Below are 15,816 nucleotides of genomic sequence, written 5' to 3'. Positions count from 1 at the left end.
GTCGGAACACAGTTAAGCAATTATTTTTTTTTTACAAAATTAAATAAGCTCTTGCTAGGTGGTCCAGGGACCCTACCCCTTGACAGGATGAAACATATGTCCAGACAAAAACTCTGAATGGAAATGTTTACAGCAGCTTTGGTCATAATTGCAAAACCTTGGAAGCCACCAGGATGTCTTTCTTTTTCAAAGATTTGTTTTTTATATTATCTTAATGTGTATGTGTGTTTGCCTGCATGAGTTTATGTGCATGCAGCATGCAGTACTCTCGGAGTACAAGAGGCCACCAGATCCCCTGGAACAGGAGTTACAGGTGGTGGTGAGCCACCATGTGAATACTGGGAACCGAACCTGGGTTTTCGCAAGACTAGTAATCTTCTTAACCGCTGAGTGCTCTCTAGTCCCCAAGATGGATGTCTTTCAATAGAGGAGCAGATTAGCAGTTTATCCACCTGATAGGATAATTACTGATAAAACTAAATGAGCTATCAGGCTGTGAAAAGGCAGGGACAACCCTATCCATGTATTGCTGAATGGAAAAAGCCAATTTTGAAAGGCTACCTGGTGTATGACTCTGAGGATATGATGTTCTCGAAGAACCAAAGCAAGAAGATTGGTTGCCAAAGGTGTGCTTGTGTGTGTGTGTGTGTGTGTGTGTGTGTGTGTGTGTGTGCACGCCTGTAGACTGTAGAGGACTTTATAGGGCCATGAAACAATTCTATATGATGTTGTACTGATGGATGCATGTCACTGATCTTAATAACCCATACACTGTATGTTCAAGTGTAAACTTGCTGGATATGGGAGTGTATGCCTATAATCCTAGCACTTGAGAGGTAAAGGCAGAGGATCGAGAGTTCAAATACATTCTCAGCTACATGGTGAGTTGGAGGCCAACCTATACCATATGCCATCCTGTCTCAAGTTCCCAACACCGCAATGAAGAGTGAACTCTAACATGAGCTATGTTTTTGAATTAATAACGTGTCACAGTCGGCTATGCTGACTCTCACCTATAACCCCAGCACTTGGAAGAATAGAGATAGGAAGATCACCACCAGTTTGAGGCTAGTTTGAGCTACAGAATAAATTCCAGGTCAGCCTGGTCTCAGAATGAGACCTTGCCTCAGTTATATCTACTTAGGTTTGCTGGTGGTAGCACATTTATTACAGGACATAAGATGCTAGCGTGTTAATAGGAAGAGAAACTGTATCTGTGGGGAGGACATATGGGACACTTGCTACTTTCTGCTCATTTTTTCCCTGTGAATTTAAGTGCTCTCAAATCAAGTTTATTGAGTTTTAAAACTGGGATCGTAATATATAATAGCACACTGTATCTTGCCTTTTTTAATTTTGTAATATGCGTGGACACTAAAAGGCTAGTGGTTGCCTGGCAACACTTGGGAGGCAGAGGCAGGAGGATCTCTGTGAATTTGAGGCCAGCTTGGTCTACAGAGTGAGTTCCAGGACAGCTAGGGCTACACAGGGAAACTCTGTCTTGAAAAAAACAAAAACAAATGAACAAAAAACAAACAAAAAGCTAATAGTTGATGAAAGAAAGTATGTAAAGACAGCAGTTAGGTGTCACAGCCAGGTCCCTTAGTGTAAAGTCTACAAAGCAATCCTGAGGTTGACCAGTTGCTGACTCTGTTCAATCTCCTTCAGTGGAGCAGGGGACGAAGCCCGTTGTCATGGCTTGAGAATCTAATAGGAATGGAAACCGAGGATGTAAGCACCATGGGAATAGACTACACTTTGCCAGAGTGGAGCCATGAACAAAGGGCAGTGACGGGGCAATAGCTGCTGAGGACACAGAGCCCAGGCTGGTGAGAGCGTGGGAGCATGTCCCCAAGTTCAGGGAAGCAAAAAGGTAGAGAGGAAGAGGCTGACATCCAGGAGAGAGAAGGAATGAGAATAAATACAAATTCTGGAATAATCCTCAGTTGAACAACCTCTTCCCCTCTGACTGTAGGGAAGAGGAGACCTGTGCTCTTGAAGCAGTGGTGCACACCTGTGATCCAGCACTTGAGTGTCTAAGGCAGAAGGACCAAGAGTCCAAGGCAAACTGAGCTATAATGGTGAAATCCTGTCTCAAAAAAGACCAAGTTGGCAAGGGATAAAGGGTAGGTGTGTGTGATTCCGTCCCAGGAACTAGGTACTCTCCAGTCTGCATTACTTTCTTGGTGAGCACTGGCCTTGTTAGGTAGATAGTGAATTCCCCAGGGCCAAGACTGAGCATGAGCCACAAAAATGGTCAAGTTCCGTTAGGTCCTGAGAGAGATGGGGGCAGGGTGACAGAATCAAGGACATCCATCAGACTGAGTAACAGAAGTATGCTGTGCAGACATTGGACCATGGGGTCCACCTGGGAATGAAGGGATTCTTTTACTCTTGGTGACATATTGAGGGAATGAGGTTCAGACAGCTCTGAGAATGGTCAAAGTCACTGAGGTCAAGAGAATGAAGGAGAGAGGGGGACAGAAGGAGAAGGCATTGAGGAAGAAGGGGAGGAGACAGAATGTATATGTATGGATTCCATACAGATCTGAATTCTAGACACTGTGATAGCAGTCAGTGTAGCAAGAATTTTGCTGCTATAACAAACAGACCTCAGGTTTTATGACTTAAGCATAGGAGTGATTGGTAAGTGCCTCAGGTGGGTATTTACATGAAAGTCAGTTTAATTTGGGTGAAATAAATCTAAAAAACAAAACAAAATGAAACCAAATCTCAATCTCTCTAGCTATATCATAGGCCTCCCAGCCACATGGGGTGAGAATTACCTTGGTTGGGCACAGCAAGTATAACATGTCTCTGGTGCTGCAAAATGTCTATTGGCAAAACATCGCTCCCTGATTAGAAGGGGTGTGAGAGGCAGACTGTCTCAGTCCAGGAGAGGTTTGCTCTCAGACATGGCCACATTCTGCCAGTGTTGCTTTGTGAAGCGTTGCTGTGGGGCCATCTGATAAGACTGAAGGTCAGGGGAAGCAACTCTTGCAGAGGCTCTGCTTCCTTGCATGCGTGTAAACGCGGGCCAGCTTCTGGTTATTCAGTGTCTGGTGAACAGTGGAGATTTTAGAATGTTGTTGGGCCAGTGGGGGGGGATTTCTCCATCTGATTTGGTCCACTGTGCCCCGAAAGTACAAATAGATATACCCACTGTGCATCTAGATCTCCCCATGCCTTTGAGGTAAACATTATTCTTCCAGTGGGAAGGAACACTAAGCACTTTCTCATTTAAACTCCGATATTCGTCTGTGCTGGTTCTCATGACAGGAAGTCCAGGGCTGTCTGGAGAAACTGGTTTCAATGGGGGGGTGGGTGGGGGAATAAGGCAGGAAAGGGATGGATGGATTTGGGGAATGTGGGGAAGTGTTTTGGAGTAGGGGGTCGAGGATAGAAATCAATGAAGACAGAGATGGTAGGTAGATCAACCACACCTTCCTTGCATACAACGCAGGGCCTGGGGTCTACAATCAAGTTCTTTATCGTGAAGACAACAGGTCTGCTGAACTATGGGGTTCTTGGATTTGAGTATTTCTCTTGTTCCAGCAGGAAGCTGTGCCTTACTGGAGGCCTCTTTGTGCCTTCCTTTCTCCATCTATATGATAGGATGCAAAGATACACCTCGTAGGGCTTGTGGGAAGATGAAAGAATTGTATGGGGTGTGTGTGTGTGTGTGTGTGTGTGTGTGTGTGTGTGTGTGTATGTGTGTGTTTTAAATATTGAGTTTTAATTTTGCCAATCTGGGGATCAAATTCAGGACCTTTCATTTTTGGGGAAAACTCTCCCACTGAGCCATACCTGCACATGGAATATGTGTTCAAGCTCTCAGCACCAGGACTGTATCAGTCTGTGCTCCATAGACGCCGGTTCCTACCTCAGTAGCTTCACAGCAGCGCTGCAGCGGACTGGATGGATGGTGGAAAGCACACAATTTGAAAGCTGGCGGTAATAGTTAGCCCTGTTTTGTACAATGAAAGTGCAGGCCACGTGGCACTTTGGGGAGCAGAGGGAGCTCAGTAGGGGTAAAACTTCCTGCTAGCTCATGCTTTTTTGGTTTCCTCTTTCAGAAATAGAAGGTTTGGTTCTGTGGCTTAGTGCACAGAGGAGAATAATCTTGCTGAACTAGGCCGTGGGAGACTCAGGCTCTGAGGGTGGAGGCAGGACCAGATAATTCTGGTGAGCAGACAGGCTCATGTCTCCTGGACAAGTAACATAAAGGCTCTCTCCTAGTGTGAAGCCCACTGCTCCAAGATAAAGGAGCGAACTATATGCATACTCTTCATTGGCCACCAGGGGGAAGACTTGAGTCAGGAAGGCCGGCTAGTTCTGTGTGTCTCCAGAGACGCCAAGGACAATCTGTATTCACACGTTTGGGGAGCAGCATGTATAATTCAGACCTTTGGGTGGTATGTGTGCTAACTGGAGGCTGGAAGAGAAAGCTTGATTGTTTGCTTCTATGGAGTACCCTGATTTCCTCTGTGCCCCAATACCCGTCTTGGACTCATGTAGTCACGGGATCTTCAGGACCCTTTCAGAGCCCACAGGGGACAGTTCACTTAGGCCCAGTTCTGGTAAAAGCAGTGTATGACTGTCTTGATGATCCTCACCGGCCCCACCCAAAAGATGCATCCTCGGATGGTGGTAGCCATGCTGGTGTCATGTGTGGCTGCTTAGCTGTCCTTTGGCAATCTGTGCCCTTTGGGGTTCCATAGTCAAAAAAGCAATCACTATTGCCTGCACCCATCTGCAGCAGAGCATTTGGTTTTGGCACTGCTGGATCACTGCTCCTTCTCTTGGCTGCTGTGTCATCCTAAGCTCTGCAGACCGCATCGGAGGCTGCTGGCCTCCGTGGCTCAGGGATTTGTGGTTTTCTTCTTGGCCACATCTAGGTTCCGATCTTCCCGTCAGCATTTTGTTTCTGAGTGTCCCTTCCCTGTGACATTCTCAACGTTGTGCTTCTGCACACAGTGCCTCAGAAGCAGAAATGGTTACTTTAGCTTTCCACAGGGTAGGAAAATGAAACTAAGAACCTTGGAGGGCTGGGCCTGGACAGAGATCATACTGGGCAAACTCCTGAGGAACTGAGAGCATCTGGTCACCCTGGAGCATCAGAATGACAGACTTCGGCTCACCGCCCCACTTCCTGGTATAAGCATCTTATAAAGCCCCCGTGGGTGTTCTCTCTGCTCCACCCATCTCCACAGACATCTTTTCAAAACGTAGAGCCCTCTTGCTACATTCTTTATAAGGGTGAGCCATCAGAAAGACTTTGTCACAGGTTCTTAGCTCTGTGAGTGCAAAAGAAAGAAAAAAGAGAGAGAGAAAGAAAGAAAGGAAGGAAGGAAGGAAGGAAGGAGCTATCTTTCCCTTAGGGGCTCGGTGCTGAGTTGCATCACACAGTATTTGGACATTGGACAAAGGTTTGGGGTAAAGGAGGGAGAATGAAGAATGATGGAGAGGAGGAACAGCTTCAGAGGATGAGGGCGTGGCTACACAAGAGGGTGTTTGCTGAGCAAGCACAAGGCCCTGGGTTAGAGCCCTTCTTCGACTACTCTTCTCCAAAATAGGACATCAGAAAATATAGACATGGGAATATTTTTCTAGGGGCTCCTTGTATGATTCTGAGGTTCACCTCAAGATTAATGAGGTTCCCCATTACATGCAGTTTGCTAGGAGGAACAGCATAAATCGTAGGCAGCTTTTCTTCCCTGTCCCCTCTTCCCACAAGAATAAGCTTTGCCAACAGAATCCTGCTGAGGTTCCAAGGACCTGAGGGGCAGAGGAGCTGTGTGGCTGGAACCAAGACCCAGCACAGTGACAGTGCCAAAGAAAGACCAAGTCTGATGTGTTTTCTGGCATGGTGGTAATGTGGAAAAGCCTTTTGGTTTTACCTTAACAATGAAGCGACAAAGCCAACTTATTCATGTACCAATCATTAGCATATGCTGTGGGTCAGGCAGTGTGCTGTACAGCATCTACTCTGAATAAAAGCTCGACCAAACAAAAAACCAGAAGTAAAAGAAAAGGAAGCACACTGTGCTTTCCTGCCCTTTTTTATTTTGAGATACAGTCTTGGTAAGTTGGTCAGACCAGCAGTGAATCCTGAGTTTCTCCTGCTTCAGCTTCCTGAGTAGCTGCGGTTACATGGCTATGCCACCAGGCCCAGCTAAAGGCCACTGGGCTCTGAGCAGGCTAGGCAAGCACTCTACTATTGGGATGTATTCTTTTCTTCTCTGCTAGGAGAGGTTTACTTTGAAGCTCTGGGTGGGGACTGTGTGGGAGTCCAGGGGGATGGGCATGTAGTGGAGGCTGAAGTCAGTCTCTGACAGGTCTCCTCAAATCTCCCCTCAGCTTATTCTTCAAGACCGGCTGCCTGGGGTCTTGTCTCACAGAGACACCAGTGCATGCCCTCTCCTGGTGCTCGGTGAGGAATTGTAGGGAAGTGGGTTCTGGAAGGGACTGAATGCAGAATAGACAGATTCATCCTTGTTGTCGAGCATTTAATCTTTAAACACACAGAAGTCTGACTGGAGGCTGGCTCCAATATCCTATTCCCAGATAATGACTTCCTAGGGATTGTCCATTGAGTGTCTTTAAAGAAGAGCTATCAAATACAGCTCATCCTAACCGATCACTCGGTGCAGATGCTTCATTCCCTTTTTATTTTCCTGCACTGAACTGAGCAGTAAGTTTGCTGAGATATGACGATTACAAGTACTTTCCTTCATTAATTAAAGTTGTGTTTTTTTTTTTTTTTCTTTTCTGGGGCCTTCTATGTGCTCTTAAGCTCTAGTTAGAGCAGATAAATCAGTTTTAACCTTCTGTCTCTGGACATTTATGGGCAGAAATGTCAATTACCATGGGTTAAGACCCTTGTATATATGGCTGTAGGAAGGGGTTTGACACTAATAAGATGGATAGATAGGACAAAACAAAATATTCCTTAGCAAATTAGTAAATAACAAGATGTGTTTAAAGCCATTAAGATCGGGAGCAGGAAAGTGCAACAAAAACAAACAATGTAACTAGAGGCAATTTGGTCTAAATTAATTGGAATCTCATTAACCTTGCCTGACAAGTAGTTACTCTTCCCTGTGATTTAATAGGGCCCTCCTCCTGCTGACGTCTAGCTGAACCTTACAGTGAGCTTTCCTGGTAGGTCTTGCTTTATTTTCATCTATCCATCTGTTTGTCCATCCATCCATCCATCCATCCATCCATCCATCCATCCATCCATCCATCCGCCCACTCAGCTGTCTATGTATGTAATTGCTCAGGCGGGTCTTGATCCTTCTTTCTCTGCATCCTGAGTGCTTATATGAGGATTACAGCGCCTATCTAGTTGCTGACGCCAGTGCTTAGGTATCAGCTTGGCCAGCTAGTGCACATTGTTCAGTTGGAACAAGATATGGGGACTGGCCTCTGTTTTCAAAATGCACAGCTTTAATCGGAACTTGAACGAACTGATTAAAGTGAAGACTGCCTCATACCCCTCCCTCAGGGACTGTTAAATTTTTAAGGCAGGGATTGAAATTTACATCTCCTTTGAAACTAGAAAGGCAGAAGACCCCTACCTTGGCCAGGTGAACAAAAGACAACAAACAAACAAACAAACGAACAACAAAAAGACTGGGAAACCCAGAATAATTCTGTCTTAGAGCTGGCTAATTCTTGTTTAGGTGTGAACCAGTTAAACAGATAACTCCTTTTGCAAAAAGGTGCCCAATGTCCTAGATTAAGCAGTGTCCACATGCATTCTTTGATCTCAAGGTGAGAAGGTCAAAGCCATGCCTCAGCAGAAGTTCTGTCATCTGTCTGGAGAACCTTCCCTTGACATTGTTAGGATACAGCCTGGTTTGATACAGTCAAAGGCTCCCAGGTCTATTTTACCACTAGGGTCATTAAGGGAGGCTTAGTGACTAGAGCTTATGTTTCTCCATGACTCAGTTTCCTCTTCTGTGGGATATAACCTCTCCTATTACTTGTTATAGCTCCTTCATAACCATTTTGTTGCTTCTGGCCTCAGGATGTCCCAACAGTTTTTCCTCCCTAGATTTGCACGCGCCGCAACCACACAAAGGAGTCAGTCTTAGCATGCTAGCCAGGAGGGCGGCCAGGGTGTTAAACTGGGGCTTTTTTGCCCCACAGGAGCTGGCCTCCATCTCCTATTCTTGATAGCGGGCAGTCACAAAAAACCGTTCCGGGTTAGGGGTGGGGGTGGGGCGTCCGGTGCCCGGCAGCCCAAGACCTTCCCGGATGCTGTCCTTGTTCCTCCAGCCGGCAGTCTCCTGCCGCAGCAGCCGCTGCAGGGCGGAGGCCGCGCCTGGCGAACAGGGCGGGGGAAGCCGCGGTGCAGTCGCGCGCTCGCCGCTAGCGAGGCCATTGGCTCTGCGCAGTCACCCCACGCGGGGCTGCAGCGGCCGCCTCCGCGGATTGGCGCGCGGGCAGGCGTGTGCATGCCGCCCGGGCTGTACCGAAGCCCCTTAGTCGCGGGCTTGCGCCCCCTCCTCACCCTCCCGGGATGATCACCCCTCCATTGTGCCCTGCATTGCAGATGAAGCATCTGGGGCCGCTGCCAGCCTCAGTCCCTGCTCGCCCGCCGGGGCACACAGAAAGGGCGCGAAAGGCGCGCTCCCAGCTCGGGCGCACGCACCGCGCCCTGCGCGCACTGCAGCAGTTGCTGCCTGGGCGCTGAGCCCCGCCCCGCCCTTCTTATTTGCATATCCCACGATTCGGACCAATCAGTGAGCGTCTCTCGCGAAGCGGATGGCTTTTGCCTGGGAGGAAAGGGAGTGGCTGGCGGCGCATGCGCGGTGGGGGCCGACTGGAACCAAGGCTTTTATTGCTGTAGTTTATTTCCACCCCCTTCCCTCCTGTTCTCTCTCCCTCTCTTTCTTTTTTCCGCCCTAGCTGGATCTGTGTTGGAGGAGAGAAAAAGAGACAGAGGATTGCATCTGTCTCTTATAGTTTTGAAATCTCCTAATAGCAAGACCAGCTAAGGGATTGTACCTTTTTCCTACAAATATAAATATATATATATTTTAAACCAAGTCTTTTTTTCCGGCTCTCTTTGCTTTAAAGCTGTCCTCTTGAAATTACTTCCCCCCGCCCCCCGGAGAGATGTCTTATCAGGGGAAGAAAAATATTCCACGCATCACGGTAAGTTTGGTACTTGGGAAAGGCGAGCAACCTATTGTGACATAGAATATCTAAGAAATGCATTTTAAAGAGACTCAACTTTTCCTTCTTGTTGCCAACGGAGGCGATGGTGGTGAAGGTGGGGGTTGGGGACTAGAGATGTAATAACAGTTATAAGGCAGGCAATTTGCAAGGCACTGAAATAGGCGCGAGAGTGCATGGAGGTAGCCTTGGGTAGCGCGCCAGATCCGCTGTATCTTTCATTGTCAGCACGAGATGCTGCAGCGCTGCCCGCGGGGTGCAAGCAAATGGATGCCAGATTGAATATGCATGGTCGACGCTCTGATATTGTTCTCCGGCTGCGTGCGGCGAGGCTGGGATCCGGGAGCTTGGTGGTGGGGAACTGGGATAAAAGATCCTCCCGTGTCTTCCGCCCTCTCCAGAAAGAGCTTTCTGGAGCCTTCCTCCTGTGAGAAAGAGCGAGTTACAGCCTGGAGGCGTCATGACAGGGAGGGATGCTGGAAAGGGCAGGGTGTACCGGGATGATGCGGAGGGAAGGGAGGATCGGGACTCGATGATGAGCAGAGAAGGGCAGGAGCTTTTTGTGGACGCGGAGGACCCTAGGAACCCTCTGGTTTGAGGCTGGGGTCTTGGCAGGATTTCCTTTCCGGCTCCCGTTCTCATCTTTTCTGCTCCTTCCGCCACCAGGGAGGCGGCCGTGGTGGCGCATACAAAGCGGTCTGGGCGGGTGGGCGCTGGGGACAGCAGCGAGCAAGCTCACGGAGGTAATGGCGCTGGCTGCGATTGGCGCAGATGGCCTGGCCGGTTCCAGACAATGATCGTCGTGGCCGAGGTGCAGTCCTCTTTCAGGGCCTCTATCCGGGACAAACACCTCTGCGAGGAATTCACGATGTTCCGGGATGCAGAGGGTGGTGCCCTGCCTCCCCCGCCCCCTCGCATCTTTTACTGAAAAAAAAAAAAACAAAACAAAAAAACAAAAAAACAAACAAACCTCACCGATCTAATTTTCTACATCCTCGAAGGAGATCCCAGGCAGGGAGGATCGCCAAGAAAATTCATTGTTATATAATGCTAGGACCCAGGGTTACGCAGATTCAAAGGCATCTCAAATAGGGAAGATGGGTTTTAAGGCCGGATTTGAGAAGGAGCTTTTGCTCTGCTTGTCTCTGGGGCCTTGGGACCCTGGCCTCTTTTTCCTTGGTGCACAAGGACACACCCATCTGCAGAAGTAGGAACTGTTGCCCAGAGGAGGGGGCGTGTGCCTGGGGCTTTTAGCTTGGGCTGAGTTGTTCTTAGGAGAGGGTGGGTACTAGCCTTTTCTCAAGGCACCCCATCTCCCAACCCCCGCCCGCAAATCTTCGGTACCAGATCCCAAAGGGCTGACACACCGGAGGCAATGGTAAATGTTCACCGCGCTGAAGAATGGCATATGGGCAGTGGGGGGTTGGGAGATCTCTACCAAACCTCACGATTTGCTGTTTTCGTGCACGATCAAGACAAAATTGTTTTGACAGTATGGAAGGGAAAAGAGGCAACCGACAAGACCACTTTTTAAAAGAGCGCCCCCTCCATCCTTTAAAGTTATCTAGGTCTGTGCCCTAGGACCTATTGGCTCTCTCCCTCTGTCACTGTGGCCAGCCTCTTACGTAAGAAGCCTTCTAGAAGGCTCTAGATTGAACAGACTATAATTCCGACCTCTTCTCCCGCCCGTTGACTGGGGGATTCACAGTTATGTTTTGCTACAGGTACTGCTGTGAGGAAGGGGAGGTGGTAAAGGGCAGGACTTCTTGCCTCCTAGACAACAGACAATCCCCTCAGGGGAGAAAAGGAGGGATCCTTGCAGGCTTAAGCTCACTGAGCCTCAGTTTCCCCACGGTAATAGAATTTTGCTCCATTCACTTCTGAGAGGTTCCAAGGCTCTGATAGCATGATATAAAGATTAGGTTTAATAAAGATTTTTGGTTAACCCTCTGCATGTTGACTGTTTTCAAGGGCTTTCCCAGTCCCTTCACCTGAATGGATGACCCTACAGTGTAAAACTAAACTGATCTTGCTTCTCAGTGTAACAGAAACAAAAAATATTTTCCAAGCTCAATAGTGGCTACATTTGTGTGTAACTGTATCTTGTTTTCTTTGTTCTGTAGCAGTATATGGATACTTTAAGGAAACTATAATTTCCTTTTCTTGGTAGTTGCAAAATGCAAGTAACACTCGCTGAGATTAGTTCTGGGTTAACTGTTACGAAGATGAGTGCTGTTCTGAAAGGAGCAGCGTAATAAACGGGCACTGTTTGTACAGTGTATATCTCTTCTGAAATAATAAACCCGTACATCCACCCAGCCCGAGCTGGTGACACTGCATACATCCCGCCCACGAGATTTTGGATAGCTGTGCATCAGAACAAAGCCTTTCTTCTTTTACACACACTAGGCTTTCTCAGTTGGATTATCGTTTAATATTTTTTTTTAACCTAACAGTGGATCAACCATCTGTAGTGGTATTAGACTTAAAATCCCCCGTGTCTCTAATTGATCATGAAGCTCTGTTCTTTACCTGTTAAATGGGTGTGTGTTTTTAGAGTCCTTCCCTTGCACTTGCTGTGATTCACCCCACAGATAAATGAGCATGGAGTGGATGGGCCGAGCTGAAGACTTGCTGTGGCCGGTGATCCTGTGTTTGTGTAGCATATGCTATGACAACAGACTTTTGGTCCGTTTTCCATCCCCCCAACCAAAACTTTGCCAAGACATGACTTTCCTAAATGTGGGTGGAATTTTCTTTAATTATTTATTTTGTAAAAGATGAGGTTTAGCCAAAAGTAATTTCAGAAGCATTGTCTTCTTTTGCTGAGATGCTCTGTAATTGCCCTTTTGCTTTCAGGTCTGAATTGTTCTTTAAAAGGTGGTTGTTTGTCAGGGGTGAGCATTGCCAGTGGCTTCTGATGAATCAGGCAACGAACAGCTTGCCTCCAGTAGGTTCACCTTGGTTAAGGTACCTTCCAAAAATCAATGTGCCCTTTACCTCCCTCTCCTCAGGAATGACTGATGCTTCTAGGGCAGTTATGCGTCTGACTTTGTTCCCCTCTCTGTTACAGAGCGATCGTCTTCTGATCAAAGGTGGCAAGATTGTGAATGATGACCAGTCCTTCTATGCAGACATATACATGGAAGATGGGTTGATCAAGTAAGTACAATTCATGGCTATGGGAAGGTATATATGTGCAGGCGCGCGCACACACACACACACACACACACACACACACACACACACACACACGAGTGTTCCTGAGCTTCAGCTCCTTTCATGTAAATAGTCTCAAGCTTTGATGACTCCAAGAGTCACTGGGCTTGAGCTGGGAATGTTGTAACGTTGGTAGAATGTGCATCTGGCATTGGTCAGGCACTGCCAAAAACCCCAAAGTGACCAATTTAGCATATTTTAAGCTTGTTTTTAACAGTGGTAATTAATAAATTTGGGAATTCAGATTCGGAGAATTCCAAGTCATGGCACACACAAACACCCAGGTCTTATGTAATTTACTATTTTTAACAGAGGCGACACAACAGCCTCTTGTTGCCAGCTCCTATTCTTGGTTTGTGAGAAGCTCCACTGTAGTTATATGGGATGGAGTACTCAGGCATAGGATATAAATGTGAATGCAGCCTGTCCTGTTAAGATGTATATCTGCTTGCTTAGTCAGGAAGGGTCACAGGACACTGAGTTAATTACCAGCAACTCAGACAAATGATTGCCTAATCCTGGAAGGATTTTAGATTTTATTTCTTTATTTTTTTAAGTTTTTTCCTTATAGATTTATTTTATGTATATGAATATGCTTCTTCTATGTATGTCTGTGCACCATGTCTGTGCCTGTTGTGTCTTTGAAAGTCAGAAGAGGGCATTGGATCCTGTGAAACAGGATGGTTGTGAGCCGCCTTCTGGATGCTGGGAATTGAACCTGTGTCCTCTGGAGGAGAAGCAAGTGCTCTGAAGAAGCCATGTCTCCAGCCCTACGTTTCAATTCTTGAAGTGGTTCCCAGCACAAGTCAGGCCACCCGGTGTTGCTTGTGCACTGGGTTCTGAGTTTGGGTATCCTGGGACTCTGGAGGGTAAATTGAACAGAGGACAACAATATCTTTATGCCTTTCCTCTGGGGACAGCTCACAGGCTCTGGAGAGAGAGCACAGCTGCTCAAAGACAAACATCATGCCGAGTGACATCTTTTAAATAAGCAGTGTTCCTCAAACTCCAGCAGCAAGTGAGTCTGGAGGAGGGTGAGCTGGGCTGGCTCTGATTGCTTGGAAGCTCACACCCTGACTTATGAAGCCAAAATGGGTCTTAACGTTTCCATAGTTAATGCTTTCTCCATGTGTGTTTGTCTGTAACAGTCCCAGCTCTGAGCAATCACAGGCTATGACTTTCTTATTCCTTTGGCATCCCAATCATAGGAGAGCATGATGGGTCTGGCTGAGGGACACTGGCCTGGAGTGGAGCAGCCCGATGCTATTTTTAGTATAGTTCATTTGTCTGAAAAATTCAACTCCTCCTTGATTAATTTTTCTTTTTAAAAATTGGTGAAAAGATGAGGTAAAATTAAAAAAAAAATTTTTTAAAAATTGGATGATGAGATCTTGACTCAAAAATAAAGCCCTACAGCCAGGTGTAGCGGCACACACTTTTAATCCACACCTAGGAGGTGTAGACAGGTTGTTTGTGTGAGTTTGAGGTTAACTTGGTCTACATAGTAAGTACCAGGACAGCCGGGGCTCTGTAGAGAGACACGGTCTCAAACAACACAACCCAGCACAGAAAATCCTCACAAACAAACAAAAGCTGCCACAAATCCCCCTCCCCCAATGGATGTGATTCGTGTCCCCACCATCGTCATATTTGTTTTCCTACCTTTATCTGAAGCCATAGCACCTGCTTCCACATTGCAGTTGCTGGAATTACAATGCTATACTTTTTCCTTTTCTGTTTTTCCCCTTGTTTTGCTCTCTCTCCCTCTCCACTTGTCCACCTCCGTTTTTCCCACAATGAAAAGGAAAATAGGGCAAACAGATGTTGGGAAAGAGAGTGGGCTCTAGAGGGAATTGTTATTGGAAAACCAGCTGAATGGGGGCTGTCAGGAGAATGTTAATACAAGTGTTTTGGGGGCTTTGTCATAGTCTTAGAGGTTTCTGATGACTTGTCACCAAATGGGGAGTTTGCTGCCCCGTGTCAGTTCCGTTTAGGCACAGGGACCTCATTCTTTAGTTCTATAGTTCAGGTGGGCTAGGAGCTCACTCTGTAGCCAAGGCTGATTTTGAACTAGACACAATCCTCATGCCAGCCTTTCAAGTGCTCGGATAATATGAGCCCTTCTGCCTAGTTTCCTAGTTCATTCTGCATCTGCTTATGAGGATGAGGAATGGGTGGGGCTCCCATAAAAGATTATAGCAATGACCCAAAAAGTGCTCATCGTGCAGTGAAGGTGTGCTTATAGCTTAATGAAGACAGATAGATGTCAGACCCGATTTGATCCCACCTTTCCCTGGCACCTCTCTCACCACCTCTGCTTTCTTAGGCAAATAGGAGAAAACCTGATTGTGCCAGGAGGGGTGAAGACCATCGAAGCCCACTCCAGAATGGTGATCCCTGGAGGAATTGACGTGCACACTCGCTTCCAGATGCCAGACCAGGGAATGACATCAGCTGATGACTTCTTCCAGGGAACCAAGGCAGCCCTGGCCGGAGGAACCACCATGATCAGTAAGGCTTGGACACCATCTCCTTTAACCTGAATTGGGGCAGTGTGGAAATGAGTCTGTCACTAGAATCTGCCGTTGGTGAACTGATCAGAGCTTTGACTTAACCAATAGGGAGGCCACTAAGAGTGAACTGTCTTATTTCCGGAGCCCTAATTTCTGCTAAACTTCACTGCTACAGTTGAGCTTGAGGACGGGCTTGGGGGAATTGTAGAGACGGGAGGAGGCCTGGTTGCTTTACCAGCTTTGACACTTTTGTCCTTCTTCACTTCAAAATGTGCCTGGCTTGTGAAAATATGGCATTTGAAGTCATAAATATTAGATTATAAAAATTCTAAGGATTCTTCTCAGAATGAAGACAGAATAAAGGAAGGGTTTTCTGTTTGTTAGTTTTTCAGACAAGGTCTTAGGTAGCCCAGGTTGGCTGCAATCCCTCTATGCTGTACCTGAGGCTAGTTCCTGATCTTCTCCCTTCATCTTCTGCTTCCCACATGCTGGGATGATAGGCATATGCTACCATACTCAGATGCATTGGAGTGTTCGCCTGAAAGCTCCGTTCCAATGATAGGAAGCCGTCAAGGGAGTGCTTTCTAGCCTGCTCTGGACACTGAATGAGTTAGGCTACTGTGCTCAGAACAAGAGACACTGATAGGAGTTGTCCATGAGATAGGAACGCTGTAGGCACCCACAGTGGTGCCCTTTTACGTCATCCCTCTCAGGGTTTTGTGTTCTTGGTTCAACCAAGTCTAAAGTGTATTCAGCAGACACAGCAGCTGTGTTCACGCTTCGCCCGTGAGTGATTTGATTCCAGTGTGCCTTTTGACTGGTGGGTCGGGGGAGGTGGGGCAGCTGCATAGTGGCCTATCAGAGTCCTTTGTTAGAAAGGGGATTTTATCCAAAG

General features: G+C 47.1%; 1 protein-coding gene across 2 annotated transcripts in view; it reads left to right on the top strand.

Annotated features, from left to right (window-relative positions):
* Dpysl2 (dihydropyrimidinase-like 2) overlaps positions 1–15,816 on the top strand; it is a 106,275-nt gene that overhangs the window by 29,945 nt on the left and 60,514 nt on the right. Inside the window, 3 exon segments of one of the 2 annotated variants that reach the window (NM_001105717.2) lie at positions 8,906–9,168; positions 12,263–12,351; positions 14,735–14,919. In NM_001105717.2, the coding sequence (NP_001099187.1) occupies positions 9,130–9,168; positions 12,263–12,351; positions 14,735–14,919 (313 nt within the window). In that variant the 5' untranslated portion in view covers positions 8,906–9,129. 2 annotated transcript variants of the gene reach the window in all.

This window comes from Rattus norvegicus, chromosome 15, assembly GCF_021556685.1.
Source record: "Rattus norvegicus strain SHRSP/BbbUtx chromosome 15, alternate assembly SHRSP_T2T, whole genome shotgun sequence".
Classification (NCBI taxonomy): domain Eukaryota; kingdom Metazoa; phylum Chordata; class Mammalia; order Rodentia; family Muridae; genus Rattus; species Rattus norvegicus.
Note: the sequence above shows the minus strand (reverse complement) of the source record. Positions and strands in the feature narration are given on the sequence as shown.